Source organism: Odontesthes bonariensis, chromosome 4 (assembly GCF_027942865.1).
Source record: "Odontesthes bonariensis isolate fOdoBon6 chromosome 4, fOdoBon6.hap1, whole genome shotgun sequence".
Classification (NCBI taxonomy): Eukaryota; Metazoa; Chordata; class Actinopteri; order Atheriniformes; family Atherinopsidae; genus Odontesthes; species Odontesthes bonariensis.
In genome coordinates, this window is record NC_134509.1 from 8163674 (window position 1) to 8182306 (window position 18633).

An 18633-nucleotide genomic window follows, 5' to 3' on the forward strand; every position below is an offset into this window, starting at 1 on the left:
AGAGGAACACATTACGTCACCACTCCTCTTCAGGGCAGTCGTCATCACCCCATCCTATTAGTGTCATTATCGCCATGCCTGCGATGTACACACACCAAGACACCATCATCATGAGAAAGATGGAGAACATACCAAGGCTACGGTTGCCCCGGACAACAGTGATTGTCCTCTCAAAGCTTGTGCGAGGGGGCAGGGGTGGGGCTTGCTGGCCGTTGTCATCTTCCATGGCGCCGAAGCGATGGCGCAGCTGGTCTTCCTGAGAAAGAGACGACAATGGACGGAAGAGTGAGAGCCTGATGGTGGGGCGAGAAATTCACAAGTGAAACACAAGTTTAGAGTCGTGCTGGCGACTGTGAGTGGATTATCAGAATTGTTATGAGCGGTGCTCTGGGCTCGTACGCTAATACGGTAATAACAAAAAAGGGTGGATGTGCAAATGTAAATAAAAACAGAATGTATTCAAATCATTTGCACACTCTAAAAACAAAAAGATTTTTTTTAAATGGAGAACATTAATTTTTTTTCTCAAAACATATGCTAACTTTTAGCTAAATCTTATGCGAATGGCTCATCACTGAAGCTAGAACACAGGGAGAGAAAAGACTAAAAGTTGTGCAATGCCAGAAAAAACTGTGAAAAACACTGTTGAGCACCTCTCAATAAGGTCTAATGGTAACCTTATTGGGTTACCATTAGCCTTATATGGGTTTGAGCAAACAGTTAAACAAGTTCTATGGAGTATTTAAAACATTAAAAGAGTCAGAGGATTCAGAAATATCTCTGTAAGGGGCACGAGGGAAAACCAATACTTAATAGTGGTGGTATTCTGGCCCCCTGGCAGCACATGAAAAACTGACATGATTGAGTTGTGGAAAACCATTGTCACTGAACACAGTCCATCACGGCATCCACAGGTGAAACTGTACTGCGGTGGAGGAGAAAACCACCTTGACTCGAAATGACAAATTATTGTTGGAAATCATGGACACTGCATCATCTGGGCGGAAGAGGAGAGAAACCATCCAATTTCCTATTAGAGCATACATCAAAAGTCAACACCTGTGATAGAAAGTGGGCACATTTGTAGACATCGGCGAGGGCGGCATTAATGCTGACTAATGTAGAAAGGTTTCAAAGCAACATGTGCTGCCTTTAGGATGACTGATTTCAGGAAGACAATGTCAAATCCCGTTCAGCAGGGATTACTACAGCATGACTTCGAAGTCCAACAGATTGGGTGCTAAAATGGCCCCTACACAGGGGTCAAGTTGCCACCGTGGAAAAGTGATTTCAAGCGTGGCGCAAGAATATTATTCAAGGAAAGCAGGTACTTTATGAAGAAGAAGAAATCTCAGTTTTGACATTTGATGAATTTTGAAGTCAATATAGAGTTTAAATAGCAAATAAGTGCATTCTGATACATTTACATTTCACACAGCATCCCAACTTTTTAGGAAATGTCATTGGATGAGATATCAACGTTGATACATTATCGAACGCTAATGAGCAAAGTTTAAAATTTTCACCATCTTAGCTTACATGTCGGAATTCTGGTATGTGGCAGTTAGAAGCGAACACAAGTACAGCTGAGGATGATAGTGTTAGTTTTTACAAAGTTGACCTGCTGGTAGCTCTGGAGGAAAAGTCCCTGGCTCATCGGACTTATCATAACTTATCCTCTATGGACTTGAATATATGTTTCAGCTTAAATGGGAATCAACCCGACAGCTGCCAAGGCACCGTACATCACTCTGAACTACTGTCAACCTTATGGTGGTGCAAAATAGGCAAGTTAACAGGATTCATCCATAGTGTACTGTGATTTATTATTTTTTTTACAGAAAAGATAATGGAAATCCAACCAATATATATTACTACTGCTGATGTAATGCACCATAAAGGTAGGTTCAGCTACCATGAGACCAACAGTGAAATACAGGGAGGTGGTGTGCAAAATAAAAGGGATTTATATCATATATAGAAAATTAAGCAAGTTCTTGATGTCCAAAACTATCACTACAGCAATGATTCTGGTGAAACAAAAAAATCATGTCAGAACTATTCACTTTCTAGGACAGTTGTTCTCAAACCTTTTTCTGAGATGTCCCCATTCAGAATCCAAAAAAAGGTCTCTCCATATTTTTCTCCTGGTCATCTCCCCCTGCAGTGGCTCTACGCCTCTCAAGGAGGACCCTCCCCTTTGCTTGAGAAACATTACTAAGGTGAAGGCCTTTGGAGTGACTCTAAAATGTAAAACATGGAGAAAAGTAGACTTCTCATATCCCCTCGGGCACTAAATAAGGAAAAAGGGCAATGAGGAGATCTTTGAACTTTCACAGTGAGCACAAACAGCACCGAGGTTCTGAAACTTCCTCTGCAACAAGCTAGTTTTGGATGAGAACACCATGTGAGAGGCTCCACGCAGAACTTTTTGTCCGTGTGTCAGACCATGTGTCTTTGCAAGCAGTAAGTACTTTCAGACAGAAAATTGTTGGCAATTAAATTAAAAGCGAGTACAAAAAGTTAAGGTCGCAATTTAAGTCTCTGTCACAGAGCACTTTCTCTATACCTGAGCTGGTGATACTGATACAACCAGCCTCTTCACTCCCCACTAAAGAACGTGAACAAAGAGAACAGGCACTGACACGGTAATCTTCTTTAGAGCAGCTAAAATGGCTTCCCATAGAATCTCAGGTTTGCATGGCAATGAGGAATTCTTCCTCTGCAATAGACTGCACGATCTACACTACAGCAGTGTCACTGGCACTGTCACTGCAGAGATGTCTCCCTCTGAGTTTAAAGCCTTAAGCAACTGGTGATTTTACCAGAATTCTGAATGATGATGATGCAGGATTTGACGACGAAGGCAGATGATCTTTTGTACAGCTCAAGAACTTGATGGAACATTTTGAACGTACAGATTTGACTGTATTATATTTCTCGACTTATCTTCTGCACACACTATCCACAGAACAATTGGTGCCTCAAAACTCACGAGTAAATAGATAAATAAATCAACTGAACAATATCAAACCAATATCTGTTTTTTTTTTTATTGTATTTTTTTTATTTAAAATGATAATGCTGGTGTTTTTCAACCCATATATAAGTGACAAATACTTTACTCTCACATGAACCAGAGCTCTCTTCTTTTCTAACCACAAAAGGAAACAAGTGAGAAGGTTTTGTTTTGTATGACATACCACGTGACACGGCGAGGTGAGGCTGTTCTCTTCGGAGTTCCAAGTCGTGTTGATATTAGCCTCAGCTGGCTCCGCTAGCAGGCTGACCTGAGTGTGGCTGTCGGTGTCATCGCACGAGGCCCGTGTGCTCCTCTCTGAGATTGGCGTCAAGCCGCCACACAGTTCCAGCTGAGAATATAATAATATTCCAAAGATAAAGCCCGGGACATTGGGAGGAAAAAAAAAGGCTTGAAAAAAATGTCTATGTGGCTCAAAAATGAGTAAATTCACCCTGAAGCAAACAGGCTACAGCAGGTGACTGTAAATTAGACACCCTGCACTCCTCTCCCCCTCTCTCTCCATCTGTAGTGTGGTCGAGGATTGTGTTCATCTCTCAGCTACATTAAAAATGCAGAAGGCCTGTAACTGGATTCTATGTTCCTCGTTACCAAGCCACAGTCCACAACAAAAAGGAGAAGAAATACAACACCGTTCTAGAGGAAAAAATATATTTCAGTAATTATCTTGCATATCTTTGGAAATCTAATTCTCCTAATTGTGGTGTATTTAACAAAACACGAACCAAAACGCAGAAAGCTGAAAGCAGTGTGTGAAAAACACACTAAACACACCCTCACTGCTTCCATAGGATGGTAAGTAGCAGCCAGGTGTTCCTAATCAAAAGTTCTTGATTAATTGATCAATACCTCTAGGAGCAGTGAGCACCTCTGTAAAAGCAGAGGTTTTGGCAGTTTGCTGGTCTGCAGCATTCAGGTGTGCGTTGACACACTGTCAAGGAGGAAAGGCGCCTTCAGTGATCTTATGGAAGCAACTGTTGCTGCTCATCCATCTGGGAAGGGTTATAAGGCCATTTCAAAACTATTTGGCATCCATCAGTCTACAAAGAGAAAGATTATTCACAAGTGGAAAACATTCAAGACAGCTGCCAATCTTTCCAGGAGTGGACATCTTAGGAAAAATTCGAAGAACTATGGTTTTGTTGGAACTGAAAGCCTTTAAATCCTTTAAAAAGAACATGGCAGCACAGCTTAGGTTTGTGAAGTTGTATCTGAACAAACCACAAGACTTCTGGAAAATGGGCCTCATGCAAGAACATTTTCGTATTTTTATTCTAAATTTCTCTTACTTTTTTCGTAAGAAGGTCTCGTACGGACACGCCACGTCAGATTCAACAAACGCTCTTATCTTCGGAAAAAGTGTGTAAACGACCTGCGTAAATGGTGAATCCCACCTGTGCGTATATTATTGCATGTGCACGAGGATAGTAAATTTGCATACTCCACGCCCAAAATTATACCAATTAAGGCTGTGCTTCCTCTCTGCTGTGCCAGGAAGTGTTGAGTCATGAGAATGTCATCAAGGCGCAAAAAGAACAACTTTAGGAGCTCTGAGACTGAAGATCTGCTTTCATGGATCCAAAAAGGAAAATCTGTCATTTTAGCAGTGTCAGCAGTGGAATTACGGGACCTGCTAAAGTGAAGAAATGGGAAGCAATTATGAGTGCTGTTAATTGTCACCTGTAGTTCGTAATGTCACCGAAATAAAAAAGAAATGGTTTGATATGAAAATGGCTTTAAAAAAAAAAAACGTCTCGCCATGGCCAGCCGCTCCATGACTGCAACTAAAGCCGTGCAATCAGTTGTTGCCTCATCATGATGGCACTTTGATGGGGGGGTTAAAGCTGCAGTCGGCAGGTTTTCAAAATTGCGAGTCTAAAGTCGGAAAATTCGAACTGATACAACTTTCAGGTCCCTCCCCCAACCTCTAACAAGCTCCGAATCGCCCCCCAAACCCCTCCCCCTCTGTGGACGAGGTTGTGCACGTGAGTTCACACCAGTGTGAGCGCACACAAGCTGGGGCAGACTCACGCTCAGCAGCTTGTGCACAAGCTGTGATTGACAGGTAAGATTCCTCCACCCTAACTTGATTGGTTAAAAACAGCCGGGAGCGCTCGGTTTTTGCAAGCATGATTACAGGCTTCAGAGGGAGCTACAGATTTCGTTATTTTTCCTAAACAGCCTATTTAATATTCTACTTCCAGAATCCCATGACAGTTCAAGCTAATATGACTAAAAAAAAGTTGCCGACCGCAGCTATAATGAGGGGGGTCTTCTGGCGCCACACCTTCTGGTCTGCCTGGGCTGGTTCAGGTGGAGACCCTCATTCATGGCAATATTGTGCAAATCTGGCATGCCTTCTCTGGGCTATAGAGCAGTTTGCCCCCGCTGTATGGAGACACACCCACCTGGCCTTCAGAGTGCGCTCCACGACAGGAGCACGAGTGCTTTGATGTGTATATGTGTCTCGTGCTCCGATTATGATTGGCAGTCCAGCCACGGCATGAAAGTTCCTCTTAATGTGTACTTGTTGGACAGCGGTGTATGGGAATTTGATGTACCATGGGTGATAACCTGATGAGAGTTTTGATGACCAAGGGGAGCGCACGACTCACAGATGACGGGGACACCCCCGATCTGTCTCCAATCTCGCTCTGAAAGGTTCCCGTGGCCAAAAATCAAAGGGTGGTGAGGACCTGGACGTGTGGTGGAATTGGGTTTGATCTGCATGTTTTTCTCTGGAGTTGTGGCTCTAGCAAGCTGCATATATGCAGCAGCACAGTCCTTGGGAATCTTAATCGCGATGTCAGCCATTCGTCTGTCTCCACATGGATATCTACACATTCTCTTCCAAGAGCATGACGCACTAAGGCACCTAAAAGTAGAAAATCAGCCGCTGGTTACGCTTCCCATTGACCTTGTTATATACAGAGTCAAATGAACCTTCAATTTGTGCGTAATTCAAGTCAAACAGAATAATTTCAGCATCATTTTGGGGATAATGTATATATTTATTTATGTTCGCTTCAAAGTAATTAAATATACAATCCATTAGTCAAGCAAACTTGATTGGAATAACAGCGGAGTATTTTACGAATCTCCTACGACAGGTCTGGATCACTCGTGAATTCTGTTCGTACCTGAAAGAAAACGTAAAATACGAAAAGATTGGTGAATGCGCAAATTCTCTTAAATCATTCGTACGGACGATTTAAGAACAAATCTGTGCGTACGAACGGTTCTTGCATGAGGCCCAATGTTCTTTGGACAGTCGACATAAAAGTGGAGATGTTTGGTCATAATCCACGGCGTCATGTTTGGTGAAAACCAAACACAGCACATCAACCCAAATGCCTCATACCAACTGTCACGCATGGTGGTGAAGGGCTGATGATTTGGGCTTGCTTTGCAGCCACAGGACCTGGGCACCTTGCAGTCACTGAGTTGGCTGGGAACTCATCTGTTCAGCAAAGTTTTCAAATGTGAGGCCATCTCTCTGACAGCTAAAGCTTGGCTGATTTTGGATCATACGACAGGACAATGATACCAAACACAGCAGCAAATCTACAACAGAATGGCTGAAAAAGAAAGAATCAAGGTGTCGCAATGGTCCAGTCAAAGTCCAGACCTCAACCTAATTGAAATGCTCTGGTGGGAGAGAGCTGTGCACGAACGAATGCCTGAACACCTGAATGAACAGAAGCAATGCTGTAAAAAAGGGTGGTATAAAATTCTTCCAAAATGATGTGAGACTGATAACGTCACACATAAAATTATTGCTTCTAGTTATTGCTATTATGGATGGGTCTAAAAGCCATCCATTCATGAGGGGTATTTAGTTTATCCCACACTGCCTCTGCATTTGGCTCAGTTTTTGTTAAATAAAAAATGATAATGGGGTATAATGCATTATTCTTTCTGAGGTTGTGTTTATCTCGTTTTAAGACCTGATGAGGGGCAGATTGTTTATGTTCCGATATTTCAAGGCTATGACGAGAGAAGGTGTACTTCTCCTTTTCACATGATTGTCTTTGTTATAACTTTGTTTGAGAAGTTAATCACAAAAAGTACGATCATAATAACGCTAATCTCCATCTTTTGAAATTCCTTTTGAAGTCCCTTATGATGATGATGATGATGATGAAAATGCTTCGTAAGATGTGATAATGTAACTATTCTGTCATGATATAACATTGCTTTCTTTAGAGGTTTGCTTCTTGGACAGTGTTTTTCAGACGAGACTTCATGACATCCGAAAAAATACAAATGGTCTGATGAATATGCAAATATCTTAAATAAGCCTCACTTACTGGAAGGGGTTTGGCAACACCAATGCAGACAGGGCCATAACCAGTGGATTTTAGGACATGCACAGCATAATCCAGACTGGAGCCTTCCAGATCATTTTCGTTAACGAACATCAGTCGGTCACCAGGTAGAAGGCGGCCGTCTCGGTCTGCGATTCCTCCGGGCACCAAGGACCGGATTATCAGAACCGTTTTAGTGGCATCCTCTGGATCCTAGAGTTTAAGGTTGGAGAGAGTGTTAGTTTCATTTCAAATGTACACGGAAATTAAAGAGATAATAGAGAGATGAATGCAGGTTCAACAAGGCGATAAAAAGGCTAGTTAAACCCTCGGAAAGCAAATTGGTCATTTTTTTTGTGACTTAGAAGCTTTAATGTTGATGGTTGTTCAAGAGTGGACAAAAAGGTGAATTGATTCATTTTAAGCAGAATTTGACACTTTATAGTGTCAGCAGTTTTATAAAAAAAATATACCCAAATAGTTCATTCATACATTCATAGCATCCACTTCTCGATTTTCCTGGTGCTCACCCTACCTAACCCTAAACCCCAGTCTATTTCTATTTGTAGTCTCTGACCTGGTAGTCGAGGATACTGAAGCCCAGTCCCGAATCGCCTTTCTCCAGCTCGACCACTTGAGCCTCTTTCTCCCACATGGCCAGAGGAGGCGACATGGGGGGCACGCCGCGCTTTGTAATGTCCTCAGCTGTAGGACAGGGAATGACACAACCCTGGTCCAGCTGGGGCAAGCGGACAAATGAAAGAAGATGCATTCAAAAGAGGCGCGTCAGTGGCATTTTTGAGTCATTTTTAAGCGTAGATTATGTGTAAAAGTGTGACACGCAAAGTAAGTTTAGACTTTTGTCAGGCGAAGGATTTCCATGCTAATGCTTCACGTCTCCTGTTCATTGCTTGCTCGGTTTGCGCCCTCACCTTGTCATTAAATTCCGCCAGCAGATCCTTCAGGCTGAGACGAACATCGTCATCCTCTTCCTCATCGCTGTCAAGAACTGAAGGCGGCACAATGCGAGAGCATACGAGGTATACACACACTGGGAGCTCCTTCAGAATGCTGACAACCTCCTTATGTGTCGCTCCAATGAGAGGGATCCCATTCACCTGTCAAGAAGTTATGATATATCTTGTAAAATATAATATTTATAAACTATTTGTGTATTTAAAATATCTTAGATGTGTATTTATTGGTGACACTCGCTGCAACCCAGTCTAACTACAGGATGTGTGACAGCCAGGTTACTCCCCAAGTGTTTTGTTATTTTGTCAGTTGTTTTGGAAAGAGCAGGTAAGTTTCATGAGACGTGATGGCTGACCTGAACCACACACGTTTTACTTTCTTAACCCAACCGTATGTTTATGCCTGGACCTTACCATAGACTTTCAATCACCAATATCTTTATTTTCAATATGAGATATTTTACAAGGATGAGATAAAAAGGCAAAATTCCGCAAGGTCAAATCAATGACAAAGGATCCAATATTACTTCACAAAACAATGTAAAGGTAAATGAACACATCAGAGTCAAATGATAATTTCAAATAAACATAGTAGCATTTAGCTGTGCGCATTCACACCCAGAAAATATTTTTACTATAACACATACATTCCGACAGCCATGGATGGAAACATATCACAGTGAATTGGCAGATAAACTGCTCCTCCTCCTGAGCAACAGCACTTAATTTGTCCCCCCCCCCCCCCCGAGTCATCTGCCAATATATTACATGGAAGTTCTTATTCCAATTCACTTTTTACTTTCTGTAATTGTTTCACTCAGGTGGTATCTTGCATAATTTTCACAACTTTAATCACGAAGAAAAGGTGTTGGTCCCCGCAATCGCGTATTTCAAGCAAGTATTTTATTGAACTGAACCAAAAGGTGACAGGAATTTAGAAAATGTAGTCTCATGGGGCTTGAGAGCGTGGATTATTGTGACAGGACACCACTCATAAGTCCTTACAAATGTTTTTGGGCATGTTAAGAACGGCAGACATGCCTTATGTCATAGTTTCATGTACTGTAAAGCAACATTTTTTATTTTAAAGCCTTCAAAATGTAGTCCTTACACAATTTATGAGCCTTTGTGACGTGTCTACATTTTGTGCTGTGATGAAACGGTTATCACACATTCTGGAGTAAGACTGTTTCAATATATGAGTATTCAATGCTTTAAATCTGCCAAAGAGGCCTACATTTTTTATTTTGGGTGACATTTCAGGTTTGGGTATCGAGGAGTATTAAGTAGCCACTGTACATTGAGTCATTGCTAGAACAATTCAAGCTATAAGAATTGAACTATTTTGTGGGATTTAAGTACAAGTATCTGATCTGTTATCTGTCCATTTTTTTGCAAAATAAATAACAACACTGTGTAATATGTTATGTGTTAATGTTAGGAGGTTTGACAGAAATTTGGGGCGTAGGAGGGACCAAATTACTTTTAATTATGTCCTGATTTGTGAAACATTAGAGCTGAAAAAGGGTGTAGTTTCTTCTTCTCATAACTGTACAGTACGTGGCACAGTAATCGGTCCCACACAGCTCATATCTCAGTTCCTTTTATAAAGTAAATGACCTTCAAAGGGGTCACTTTCAAGAAGAGCTCGAATCCATATTTTAAGGTCAACTAGTGAAGGACGGGTTATAGAGCAGCTGATACAGTGGGGGAGACTGTATCAGAGTTACCTCCAATATCTGATCCCCGATAAAGATCTTGCCACTTTGGCCAACAGGCCCCTCAGGTAAAATGGAGCACAGATAGTGATGTCCTGCCCGAGCCTCCAGACTGATGCCCAGACCACTTGTCTCACTGAACCGCTCCAGCTGACACACCTAAAACAGACGGAACAAATGATAGGAAACAACAAAAAGACGAAGGTTTAGATGGTAAGAGATGCACAGAGGGAAGCCTTTAGTCTGTTTAAAAGAGTGCTTTTTATAATGTTGAATTATTAACATGATACAAGATTTAAACGTTTTTTGCATACATACAGTATTCGTATTTTAGCCTTGTTTTTTTTTTTGCATGGTAAAGTTAATGTTTATCTTCATCAAAGAGAGACCTACAGTCACTTCATATCGGGGTCCAACTGCATGCTGCCAACTCTTCCTCAGGTTTTCCTCTTCATCAGCAGTCAGTTTCACACCTATAGAATGTACACACATAAAATAATCATGCTCATACACACAAGTATATGAAATGATGCGCGCACACACACACACACACACACACACACACACACACACACACACACACACACACACAAATTAAGCCCCAGATGGTCCAATCAATAAAGAATGGGTCCTATATAAAAAACATCTCCTTGATTCTATTATAGCAAGAAGACAACATGACTCTCCTTGTGGCAAAGTAGAGTGTCAACACACAACCACTTACACAGGCACACACACACACTTACACACAGACACCGCAGGCAAACAGGCATGCATATTCACATCCACCATCTTGTGATTTCCTGGCAAAGTAATGTTTCCTCGTTCATCTATTAAAACCTCACAGCAATCAGGGCTTATTTTGACTGCGCTCTCTAATCAGGCCCAAAAATTCTTGTCTAAATACAGCCATATATGCAGGCAGGGTTGGAGAGAAATCATCTGGAATGAGCTGAATGAGTTGGATAAACACATGATTGCACAAAACTATAAATAGAGTCCCATCAAAGAGCATGGTTCACTGACACATCGCTGTTCCGTGATCCCAATCAGCATATCAGACAAAGTCCCATGATCCAGTTCTGCACTACTGTGCTGTATGGGAAGAGGAGCCTACCGTCTCTGGAATCGTGTCGCGGTCGTCTGCTGGCATATGCGGCTTGCCGGGAGATTTCACGCAGAGAGCAAATTCCTGGGAGATGGAGGAACGAGTTTGAGAGATGAATGCACAAACACACTTTTATTAAAGAAAAAAGAACAATGTGCAGGAAGGCAACAACAAAAAAGTCCAACACTGGCTCAAAGAAGCACAAAATCAGTCGTAGAGTCTGTCTGAACCAATACCCAAAAAATCGAATCTGTTATGGTTTATCCAAACAGTGGAGGATGCATAACTTTAAATCACTTCAAACCTCCCTGTATTACACCACTGTGCCAGTAGCAATGTCTCCTTGTCAGCGCAAAGCACCTGTCTCTTGAATCTTTTTGAGGCCAGCTTTGTTGGGGTTGCCAGCGTGGAAGCTGTGTGCGTGTCGGAGGGGCTTCAGAGGATGAAGTGGCGGCAGGATGTGACTCAGACAGGCAGCTTTTCTCAGCATCCTCAGCCTGACCAGGGGACCTGTCCTTCGGAGCACTTCCATGACACGCTGTTCACTGCAGCCCTGAAGGCTCACCTCATCTACCTGAGGGAGGAGACAAATGTAAGATCCAGACAAGATGGAAAGTAAAAACAACAGATGATGCTGGATGGTGATTTTAAAAAAAAATCTCCTTTAACAACTAAAATCAGAAGAACTGAACATATCTTTGAGATTTGTCATTTTAAATGTCTTCAGAGAATAAAATGTAAAAAAGCCATCTGTTTTTAGCAGAACTTACAGACAGGATGGTGTCTCCAATCTGCATGCGTCCATCTTGATCCACAGTACTGCCTTTCACAATGCCTTTTACCATCACACCGGCACTGTAGACTGAACAGATTCCAACAAACACACAGCTAATTGTGTAAATGTATAATTAATCATTTAATTCATTATCCAATAGTCAATTTTGCCCCAATTGAAACTTGTTAGCTCCATACCAGAGTTTAGGTCTCCTACATAGCTCGAGACGGTAAATCCCAGACCACGGCTGTTTTTAGTGAACTCCACACTGAACTCATAGTCATCGCTTGAGTCACTGAGCTGAAAAGGCAGAGAGAAACATTTTAGGCATGACAACAAACCTCCCTTACACGTCTAATAGCTCTTAATAGCAGATTATATCAAATATCATGCACATGCAGCACTCGCACAGACACACCTTGCCATCTGAGCTGTCCTGGCTGAGAACAGGAGAGGAAAGATGATTGTCCTTGGTAACATCCCTTGCAATAAGCAGTTTCACCTTGCTACCAGCATTTCGCAGCACCTGGGCCAGGTGGTCATTTGTGAACAGATGAAAAGGGATAGTATGGGAGCAGGAATACATAACATGAAAAATCTGTTGGCAGCCAGCGTTCCTGAAAAGACGTAAGCTGCTGGGATGTAATTGCATTCCACATTGATATTTAATGTTTGTTCTTAATTGATTTATTTTCAGTGTACAGCACTTTAGTTAACAGCAGGTGTTTTAAATGTGCTTTATGAATGAATTTGACTTGACCACTTAAATAGACCTCTCAAACCCCAAACAACCTGTTCAGGGAATGTTGGCTAAGGGAACTTCGCTTTCTAAAATTCCTCTATTTGGAACACCCTGCAATGTCACAAATGAAGACAGCGCTCTCTCCATGCCTTATGCTGGTTACCTAGTTACAGGAAACATCTCTTCCATTTGTTCTAGCTGTTATAACAACAAATGTTAACATGTTAACACTAACTTTCCACTGCAAAACAATGTTAGCTTAGCTTGCTAATAGGCTGGGTTTTATTGTTTAGAACATTTTTTTTTTTGGCAACTTGACCTCTTACATCTCATCAATAGCATTATTTACTAAAGTGTTTACTAAAGTGTTATCGGGTCTGCCAACTTTTGAGTTCAGCTTGGAGTGACAAAGATTGAGGTGTGCGCATGTGCGTACATGGCGGCCAGTGTTATGCCGAGAAGTGCATGAAGTGCATGCCTGCCGAGATATGCATCCCCATTCGCTGGAGCGCGCGTTAACCGGTTCAGGTGTGGATTATTACATTTATCCAATAAAGTAACAGTGATAAAATTGTAACGACCCAGAATAAAGTTAAAAGCACACAGTTGGCTTGTTTCCTCCTCTCCCTGTCAATCACTGGACCGCAGGTCATGTCACTCAGGTGTGGGCTGGTGGTTGGTGGAGAAGAGCAGGGCGCACCTTATTAACAGGCAAGGCAGGCAACTGCTTGGAGCCCCGAGCCACTAGGGGCCCCCGAGAGCTGAGGTGCATTCAATCAAAGATTGTCTAGTTACTTTATCTTTATTGTCTAGTTACTTTAGTCTCAAACAGTGGCGAACGTTCGTGGTGAACATGTTTTCTTTGAACAGTTAAATTTAAATGATTTTGTCAAAGATTGTCTAGTTAACATGTCTTTGGATCTGGAGGACATAGTATCAGCATTTGCACAAGCCAAGGCCCGTAAGCAGCATTTCTAAAAGCAGTGCAGACTGTAAATTGGGCTTATGAGGAACTTACTACTGTATATACTTTGTAAATATGTACTGTAAATATTTTGTACAAAGTTTATATTGGGTTTTCAAAGTAATTTGCGGTATTTTATTCAATTTTTGTTTTATTTTATTATTAGTCTATTTTAGTTATTTATTTATTCTTTACATGTATATTCTAAAAATAACAATGTTTTTCATGTTTGGAACATGTTTGGAATAAAAAGAGGTTTTATTTTGGACCTGTTGAAATTCGCATCTGTTAATTCAATCAGATAAACAAATTTATGATGTAGTTATATCATTCCATTCCAGACTCTCTTTGAAGCATGATCAGCAGGGGATGCATTTTTCGGTCTGCCGAAGTAAGGCATCCCCTGCTAGTCCCGCGAATGGGGATGCATTTCTCAGCATAACACCTGAGGAGGGTGAGGGCATAGGGTTGACGATCCCCTCAAGGCTCTTAACGCTTAATTATGTTTGTGTATAAAAGGTTCTAGAGGTGTTCCTACTATGTAGTGTGTCTTTTTCTACAGTTCCGAGTTCTTGTTCAGCTCTGTTTTCATTGTTAGCAGCAGGGATATTACACTAAGAACAAATTAGAGCTGGGTTTATGGTATATTGTATTTTACTAACGCTTTTTTTTTATGTGCGTTAATTAACCAACTCGTGACTCACTTGTTTCACAATGAATGTTTTTGAATGGTGAAAAACTATATCTTATCTACCCGAGCCTGCTCTTCCTCACCTGTCCAACTCTTATTACACCCCATCCGTCTGTTGCACTCTCCATCTCCTCTGTTCCCCTGTCCTCTTCTCCTCTCTCCACCCTCCAGCAACAATAATTCACTTAAATTATTTTCGGTCTTATGATTACTGTAGATCCTAGCTTGCTATTGCTTCTATTTATTTACCTATATTACGCACGTATTCATGATATCTTCTCTGATGGTGTCCCTTCTGCTGTTTGTTGTCGAGGCACCGTGCCGGAGAGCAAAATACGAATGTACCAGATATAGACAGTCTACTGCTTCTGTGACATAATTACAAATCGAACATTGTGATATCATTATTTCTGATGGGTTTAATACGTGGGTTGCAACAGATCTGTTATCAACATTCTATTGTTAGATCCGAGGCTGTTCAGAAAACATTTGTGGCTGCATCATCATTTGATTTGAATAATTAAAGCCGTCTGAACAGTTTTAAACCTGAGGACTGCTCCTGTCAAAAATTCAAGAAAGGGCCGTTAATTTATAAGAATGAAATGGAAAAATGCTGAGAAAGTTTCAGAGCACGGGAGCCACATTACCCTTTCCACAGAAACTCACACACACACACTCCAGTGAGCTGTCAGCGAGCAGATGCTGCAGCAACAGCTGACTGGCACATCTCTGATAAGTCAGCTACACCATTCCGCAGCGTTCTGCTCTGATAACTGGTGTCAGAAATCCAACAGTTGTTTACAGTGGATATCTCTCACTTTCACCTGATTGTTCTCAAAACCTCAAACTCGCACATAGTGCTACTCCGTCTTTACATGTGCCCCTTTTTTTTTTTTTTGCAATACAGTGTCATTAGTTATCAGTCATCAGTTTTTCACTGCACGAGAAGATTGATGCGTTCCGTGAGGAAATGAGGAATTGCGTGAGTCTCACGCTCAATGTGTAACCGCTGGCTGTTTCCCTCTTTTTATTTGGAACTCAGGCAAGCTGCAGCAGTTGATGGATAATCTTGCTTTTGAACTTAATTTGCAGTGATAAACCATTCTTCAGTTCTTCCCCACACTGGTTACAGTTCCTTTTGATTTTGAATTGAGTGTTTTTGCTGCTGAATATTACTTGTATTACTTAACATGGTTGATTCTATTTGGCAACCAGAACGCTGCACATATGTGAGATGGAATGATAACTGCTATGTGAGATTAAGTTGTTATTAATCGACGGTTTCTTTAAGCATCGTCCTTATGGGTAAAGACAAAAGGGTGGAAAACCTTTTTCTATGTAATCGCTCACCTGTGCCACCTGCTCGCTGTTCATGCCTGCCAGTTCTGTATCTCCAATGCGCAGGATCTGATCTCCACTACGCAGACGACTATCCTGAGAAACATCATATCAACAAACCGAAAAACTCAAAAACATTTAACATAAGCACAGCATTTCAGCGTATAGTATGTTTTAAGCCTTCCTTAATTAACTCAGGAAATGCCTTGAGATTTTTGCAGATCGAATTGCTTTCCTTATAGTGGAACTGTAGAACGGAAAAGCAATCAGTGAACTGTGATTGAGATTAATTCACAGGTAGATTTACCCTTCCAGCTGCTCCTCCAGGCAGAATGGTCTTGACCATGACACCTGTGCTCCTTCCTCCTATGATGCCAAAACCAAGTCCTTTCCCATCATTGATCAGCTCTATTATCTCCACATGACGCCTCTAACATGGCAGACGAAGGGAAACAGAAAATAGAAAGAATAAATAAACAAAGTAAACTAGTGCCTTTTAATGGTCTTTAATAGGAATACCACACGTGCAAAGCTTACTGTACCTCGTGTGCAATGGAAGAAAGGTTTCTCCCCATTGACATGGTGCGGGAGATTCGAGGGGGAGTGCAGTACTGAAAAATAAATGCAGCAAGTAAAGCAAAGCACACTTGAAATAAAATCTTCATGAGATCTATTGAAACACCTATTTGATGATAGTCAACTTGGCTTGATTTTAATCATGTACAGACAATCTTAAATGTAACATAATCTCTCCTTTATCATAGCTATTCTCTACATACCTGGAATTCCGTGTGAATGGAATTGTCAGGGTAGATGTCTGTGAGGGACAGCTCTCGTGAGCCTAGAGAGGAAAAGCTGCCCTCCCTCTGGAAGGGTCTGGCAGTGCTGGGCCGTTGGTTCTCCACAGCCCATGTGTATGAGTCACTGTGGCTCAGCATCTTTGAGCCCAGAGCTAAGCCCTGGCATGGGCCGCAGTTCATGGAAACAGACTTGGAGATTCCCTTCCCCTTGTTAGATCAAGGGAGCAGTAAGGAAAGCATAAATTAGACACGTGAAAAAGTGGGAACAGGGGAATGGAAGGGATGGATTAGGTCGTGGGAAAAAGGCAAGATAGAGAGTGGGGACTGAGGGATGCAGGGAAGGCAAAAGGAAAGACGGAGTGGGAGATGGGTGAGGTAAATGAAGAGATGGGAAAGGAGATTAATCAAAAAGTGGCGATATTCATTTAAAAAAATGAAATATGGAGTCATGGAGGAATGGCATGAAGTTGAGAGAGGAGTGGATGGAAATAGAAAGGATGGAGAAATTGAAAAGGAGACATTGTGAGACAAAAACATGTGAGAGGGAGAGCAGGGAGATGAGCATTAACAAAAAAAAACCAGAATGATACATTTAAAATGGAGCAGAAAGGAAAAAGATAAGTAGGAACACAGGGATCTGAGATAAAGACTTCTTTTTAGTTCCACAAAACTGTTACCCTTTGTCTGTTAAGCTCTTTCTGTTCCAAAGTTTTACAAAAAACGTTCAACGAGTTGCCAACTGTTTAAGCAGCCGACGCAGAATAAAATCATGCTATCAAAATAATCTAATGGGCAACTTCACTCTAGTTTGATTTGCCGTCATATTCTTGTTGCTATGGATGGGAAACCATTTGTTCATTTAAAAAATGCAAACTCTCTGTGTCAGTCCTTTAAAAAAATCCAGACCTTGGGCACAGTCCAGTGCCACATTTCCTGGGCTGCAAAGATGCTAAATGGCTGCAGGCTTGTGCAACATGGCTAATTTAATAAACGCTTGTGTGTGGAGGCTGTGGGTTATCTTATTAGAGTGCACAACATCGGGCAGTTACCAGGCTATGGTGCTCAGCACAAACGAGTAAGTTAAATGCCTAAACGGTGTCATACATTTCTCCCACAGTTGAAAGAAAATGTAAACCTTCTGCAGTTATCAGTGTTTCTGCATTGATCATTCAGAAAACATGGTCCAATCTTCAAGCAAACACTGTGTTGACTAAACCAACACAAACACACAGAAAAAAACTGTTATGCTTTTCATATGAAAATCATTCATAGAGCAGCCTGTTATCTTTTGAATTTATTCAATCGTAGACTCAAAAAAGCAACAACTGCTATCAGATGTTTAGCTGCATAAACAACGAGGAATTGTACACTTGTACAGAATTATACACTCCTGTTACAGAGCTACCACAGTTCGGTTTTGTTTGAGCAGCCCTATACAGATCATACCACAGCATCTAAATCCTCCTTCCATCGACGCCGCTCATTCACTCTTTTTCATATAGCAGACACATGTGAGTACTTAAAAAGATGCAGACATTTCTGAAAGTGTTTGCTCTTATCTCTGGTCTCTCCTGCAACAGCTTCAGGATTACTGGGCAATTGGCTCAGTCTTTGCAGGATACTCTCTTGTCTTGAGATTGCTCCAATTGTTCAGCTGTTAGATTCATAGATGCTTTTGCAACTTCTTCCAGCTTTGCACATTTCTGTAAATATTTCCTCAAAGGCCCAGAGAGAGCGGTTGTAATCGAGGCCTCCATTTGATAACATCAAGCATTGTAGTGATGGAATAGTCGAAGTCTTTGTAATTTTACATTGAGGAACAGTATTCTACAATTGCTTCACTATTTGCAGATGACTGAACCTCTGCCTTTCTCCACTTCTGAGAGGCTGCCTCTGTAAGGCGTTCTTTTCATGCCCAATCATTTTACTGATGTGCTCCCAATTCACCTGTTTAGTTGCAACATGTTCCTCCACCTGTTTCTTTTTAATGATAAAATGTCCCACTTTCATGGGAATAAAACATAGATTTATTAGATTTTGAAGCCATTGCATTGTGTTTTTATTTGCATTTGACACAGCGTCACAACTTTTTTGGATCTAGGGTTGTACATAAATTCTACCCCCTTTAACATGTACTTTTAACATGTAACCCTCCCGACCGGCATAAGACATCCCT

The 18633-nt window shown here is 41.4% G+C and overlaps 1 protein-coding gene across 2 annotated transcripts in view; it reads right to left on the reverse strand.

Moving 5' to 3' along the window:
• LOC142378359 (multiple PDZ domain protein) overlaps positions 1 to 18633 on the reverse strand; it is a 61350-nt gene that overhangs the window by 39929 nt on the left and 2788 nt on the right. For both annotated transcript variants that reach the window (XM_075462770.1, XM_075462769.1), the window contains exons 4-19: positions 16437 to 16664; positions 16200 to 16268; positions 15965 to 16087; positions 15670 to 15753; positions 12341 to 12448; positions 12120 to 12222; positions 11918 to 12009; positions 11508 to 11721; positions 11157 to 11231; positions 10433 to 10512; positions 10052 to 10198; positions 8280 to 8465; positions 7925 to 8086; positions 7351 to 7560; positions 3204 to 3371; positions 133 to 256 (exon numbers count right to left, since the gene is read on the reverse strand). In XM_075462770.1, the coding sequence (XP_075318885.1) occupies positions 133 to 256; positions 3204 to 3371; positions 7351 to 7560; positions 7925 to 8086; positions 8280 to 8465; positions 10052 to 10198; positions 10433 to 10512; positions 11157 to 11231; positions 11508 to 11721; positions 11918 to 12009; positions 12120 to 12222; positions 12341 to 12448; positions 15670 to 15753; positions 15965 to 16087; positions 16200 to 16268; positions 16437 to 16664 (2173 nt within the window). The remainder of the gene's footprint in view (positions 1 to 132; positions 257 to 3203; positions 3372 to 7350; positions 7561 to 7924; positions 8087 to 8279; positions 8466 to 10051; positions 10199 to 10432; positions 10513 to 11156; positions 11232 to 11507; positions 11722 to 11917; positions 12010 to 12119; positions 12223 to 12340; positions 12449 to 15669; positions 15754 to 15964; positions 16088 to 16199; positions 16269 to 16436; positions 16665 to 18633) is intronic.